Raw genomic sequence first — 5,046 nt, forward strand, 5'->3', positions numbered from 1 at the left:
CTTTGAGTTGAAAATCTTCATTCTCATCTACTCCTATTATCCGTAGGTTTGGTTTTCTCATTGTGTCCTGGATTTCCTGGATATTTTGAGTTAGGATCTTTTTGCATTTTCCATTTTCTTTGATTGTTGTGCCGATGTTCTCTATGGAATCTTCTGCACTTGAGATTCTCTCTTCCATCTCTTGCATTCTGTTGAGTCAGTTGTTATAGTTGTCTCTGGTTAGAGCTTGTTCCTCTCGTGATTCTGTTATTCTCTACCAGCAGACCTGGGAGACTAGCTCTCTCTTGAGTTTCAGTGGTCAGAGCACTCTCTGCAGGCAGGCTCACCATTTTCAAGTCTGTATTTGAACACTCTGGGGAGGCCCTGAGAGTGTTCAGCCAATGAGCTTTCTGAAAAAGGTAGTTAATCCCTGGTTCGCCCTGAGTAAGATGTCTGCATTCACATCTGCCATAAATAGCAGTTTGGACAAGCAAAGACCATCTCCATTAAATATCACTGCAAGGTGGGGATGGGGAGGGCTTCACTGTAAAAAGCTGAACCCAAATCTCTTGCTGGTTCTTTTTCAGGAAAACACAGGCTAGGACCCCTATCACAGACTGCATTTTGCCTCTTCAGAGTGGCTTGTGGAAGGCACTCCAGCACCCCAGAGTCAAAGAAGTCAAAATATTGGTATTTGCAGATGATCTGATAGTATATACAAGTATCCCTGAAAATTCCACTGGGAAAGTCCTACAGTGGATAAACAGCAAAGTAGCTGGATACAAAATTTACTAAAACACTTAGTAGCTCTCCTATGTATAAAAGACAAATGGAGCAAGGAAGAAATCAGGGAAACAACACCGTTCACAATAGCCTCAAATAATATAAAGTGTCTTGGGGTAACTGTAACCAAGCAATAGAAAGACTTGTATGATAGTAACTTTAAGTCTTTGAAAAAAAGAAATTAAAGAAGATTGAAAGATCTCTTCATATAGATAGGTAGAATTAACATAGTAAAAAATGGGCCTTATACCAAAAGCAATGTACAAATTCAGTGCAATTCCCACTGAAATTCCAACACAATTCCTTACAGACCTCGAGAGGACAACCCTCAACTTTATAAGGAAAATCAAGCCAAGCCAAGCCAAACCAAAACCAAACTTCCCAGGATAGCTAAAATGACCCTGAACAATGAAAGAACTGCCTAAAGTATCATCATCCCTGATTTCAAGTTGTACTATAGAGCAATAGTTAAAAAAAACTGCATGATATTGGCATAGAGACATGTTAATCAATGGAATTGAATTGTAGACCCAGAGGTAAAATCATACACCTATAAACATCAGTTAGGTTTTTTTTTTTTGCTTTGTTTTGTTTTTGTTTTTTTGAGACAGGGTTTCTCTCTGTAGCCCTGGCTGTCCTGGAACTCACTCTGTAGACCAGGCTGGCCTCACACTCAGAAATCTACCTGCCTCTGCCTCCCAAGTGCTGGGATAAAAGGGATGTGCCACCACTGCCCAGCTGGTGTTTTTAAAGGAATTATTTATTTTATGTATATGAGTACATTGCAGCTGTCTTTAGACATACCAGAAGAGGGCATCAGATCCTATTATAGATGGTTGTGAGCCACAATGTGGTTGCTGGGAATAGAACTCAGGACCTCTGGAAGAGCAGTCAATGCCCTTAACCACTCAGCCATCTCTCCAGCCCAAGGTGGGTTTTTTGGTTTTGTTTTTAATTAACAAAAGAAAACAAACAAACAAACAAAAAACAAAACAAAAAATCCAGAAAGAATTTCCAATAAATGGTGCTGGTCAAACTGGATGTCTGTATGTAGAAGAATGGAAATACAGCCATATTTATCACCCTGCATAAAACTCAGGTTCAAGTGGATCAAAGAACTTAGCATAAAACCAGACATACTGAACCTGATAGAAGAGAAAGTAAGGAACTGCCTCAAACAAATTAGCATAGGAGACAAACTTTCTGAACAGAACACCATAGCACAGGTACTAAAATCAACAATGAATAAATGGGATCTCATGAAACCAAAAAGCATTTGTAAGGCAAAAGACACCATCAATCAGACAGAGCCAAGAGCCAGCCTATGAAATGGGAAAAGATTTTTACCAACCCTGCATCTGACAGAAGTCTAAATTTATAAAACATATAAAGGACTTACAAAATTAGATATCAAAAAATCAGATAATACAATTAAAATTGGGATACAGACATGACCCTGGAATTTCCTTCATGAAATGTTCTTTTGTTTTCTCTTCTGCTTCTATCTAACTTCCTATGGATGAGAAGGATTAGTTTAATGGAGCATAGAGTTAATGATACAGCATATTCCTATAATTTTCAGTAGTATAAAATGAGACAGGAGGGTAATTTCTAATCCAAAGCGAGGCTTTACCTTCTTGAGTATCGTCCTCTAGGTCTGCCAGAGTTGGTGCATTCGGAAGTGAGTACACAGAAGACTGGATGAGCTGAGTCAGTTTTGAAATGCCGTTAATCACCATGCTTCCCAGTGGAATAATGTGGTCTATAAATGACAAAGTAATAGCTTAGACCATGGCGACCAAAGTGGTTTTGCTTGAATACCCAATAAGCCCACTAAGAGTGGCTTCATGGCCGAGGAGCTGGATAGAAGGTGCACAGAGGAACATCACTCATTATATACCTCAAACCACTAGCCTTTCATGTAAACAGAGGAACTGGGTGCTAAAGATGATGGAACAGTTCCAGCTCTGCTTATTATGGTGCTATTGAAGAAAAGATATTAAAAGGATATTCAAAGGGCTAGAAAATTCAGAGTTAGTAACTGAAGAGTAAATAACTTAAAACTTATTATCACTCTTTTCCCTTCTATTAGCCAGAACTATAGTTTCTAATAAAATAATGGTTTTGCTTATGTAATAGACACTTTCTATCTTTATTATAAGCCTTCATGATGGAAAATATCTCCCCTTCTGTTAATCACTTTCCCTTACTTGACAGAAAGTACTTCTTGTGTGATGGGTCTGGTCTTTTGTGAATATGGTCTAACTAAGGAACAGGACACACATGTTGCCTTATATTATATAGAATACTGCTGATATAGGATGCCAGATAAAGGGTGACACACAAATACTTAGAAATCTAAAAGGGATAGAATGAGTGAAGGCATTTAGACCTTGGAATATTAGGAAAGATCACTAAAGTAAATATCAAAGGTTACCTCTGCTCCCTTTAAAAACATTACTCTTTAATTAATGCATATGTGCACCTAAATGTCTGCTATGTGTGTTGGTGCTCTTAGAAGCTAGAAAAGTCACTGGATCCCCTGGAGTTGCCTAGGTGATGGGGGAACCAAACTCCTCTGGAATTGCAGGAAATGCTGATACCACACAGCCATCTCTTTAACTCCATTTCCCTTTCCGTCACTGCATTAAGCCATTTAGAAATGGGGATAAAGAGACCAGGATGGACAAATTAAGTAACAGAAGATATTACAGCCATGAACAAGGTTTTTAGGCTACTCAATAGAATGATTTTCATAAAAACTAATATCAGATATTCATCAATAAACTCTGACTAGGTACAGGAGACTAACAGGAAGTTCTAGAAATTATCAAAAAAGGCAACTTAGATGTGCTAGCAGGAGGCAGATCCATGGAAGGGAGAGGTCTGCTGTGTAACCTTTCTGTGCAACAGAAATCATTCCTCCTTATGTGGGATGTGGCTGGAGGTGAAAGAGATAAACAACTCCTGAGGTCAGGCCTGGTAGGTCTGTGCGAGCCAGAACATGCTGGGCTCCAGAGGCTAGCTCAGGACTTCCTAGCCTATCAACTTTTTGAAGAGTTCTCATATGCGTGTGTAGTGCCACCTCTCATGTTCACACACTGTCTGAATCCTTGGCATGTAACAAGCTGACAAGCTGGGTCTCTGCAACTGCAATGCAAATGTTTAGGCATAGAACAGACACATGGCTTAGATAAAAGCCCACAACTAAGTTGTTTGGAGACATAGGGCCAGGTGTAAAGAAAGAAGCTCTAGTTTGAGGATTAGAGCCTTAAAGTTGCACAATGGTGAGAATGAGGTTGAGCTTGGAAGAGTTGGTCAGCTGTTTCAGGAAAGCTAAGAGGTAGTGTTTGCTGGCCCCAAGGAGGAGTTCGAGTTCTCAGATGCTTCATGTTTGAATTACCTCCTCTAACCACTCCAACAGGAAACTGTTCTCCAGCATCAAGGAGGCTGACTTACCATCTAGCTTCACACTCCAGGTCATGTGAAAACCATTGGTCATCAAGTAGAAGTTTCTCACATCCTCAGGCATCACACAATTGTTTTTCTAGAACCACAAATTGCTTGGTGTTAGGTCAGGGCTTAGAGAGAAAATGAAGGCTATTATCTCAGAGGCTTGCCAAAGGGGTTATGGCCCACAGTTTGAGAACCTCTGCCCTAATGGATTCCAACAAAAAAAAAATTAAAAAATCATGACATAAGCAAACTATCAAAATTAGAAGAAAATAATTTTAAGAAAAGAAACATGATCACTTTTACTGGTCTACAGATGCGCCCAGATTAGTCAGGCATAAATCAGAGTGTGTGCATCAGTGTTTCTAGACAGGACTGACTGAGACAGGAGACCCATCCTACAAGTCAAGGGCAGTATGCCATGTAATGAGCTCCTATAAGTGAGAAAGGAGAAAGACCACTAGCACAGGAAGTTCTTTTTTTCTATTTCCTGGTCACCATGCTATAAGCTGCTCTGTTTGCTATACCTTCCCTGCCATGATTCATTTAGACCTCCCAAACTATAAGACTAACTTAATTTTTTTTTCCCATCTCAAACTAAAATAAAACCATAGGGATCCTAACATCAGATTTCTTTGGAAGCCATACAGATGAGATAAGAATGGTATATGCTCAGGGTTCTGAAAAATGGAAAGGAAAGGAAAGAAGCAAGCAAGCAGGCAACCAAAAATACTGCACAGAGTCAAGATAGCTTTTAAACATTAAGAATTATTAAATCTGCTCTTCCGGTCTGACCAGCACCAGAGTAGCTAGGGCGCAGGGTCGGCTGAC

General features: G+C 39.7%; 1 protein-coding gene across 1 annotated transcript in view; it reads right to left on the reverse strand.

Annotated features, from left to right (window-relative positions):
• The window catches only part of Tpgs2 (tubulin polyglutamylase complex subunit 2), a 31,256-nt gene that overhangs the window by 10,751 nt on the left and 15,459 nt on the right, over nt 1-5,046 (reverse strand). Inside the window, exons 3-4 of the mRNA XM_021150475.2 lie at nt 4,222-4,309; nt 2,396-2,524 (exon numbers count right to left, since the gene is read on the reverse strand). Coding sequence (XP_021006134.1) covers nt 2,396-2,524; nt 4,222-4,309 — 217 coding nt within the window. The remainder of the gene's footprint in view (nt 1-2,395; nt 2,525-4,221; nt 4,310-5,046) is intronic.

The sequence above is a fragment of the Mus caroli genome, chromosome 18 (assembly GCF_900094665.2).
Source record: "Mus caroli chromosome 18, CAROLI_EIJ_v1.1, whole genome shotgun sequence".
NCBI lineage: Eukaryota > Metazoa > Chordata > Mammalia > Rodentia > Muridae > Mus > Mus caroli.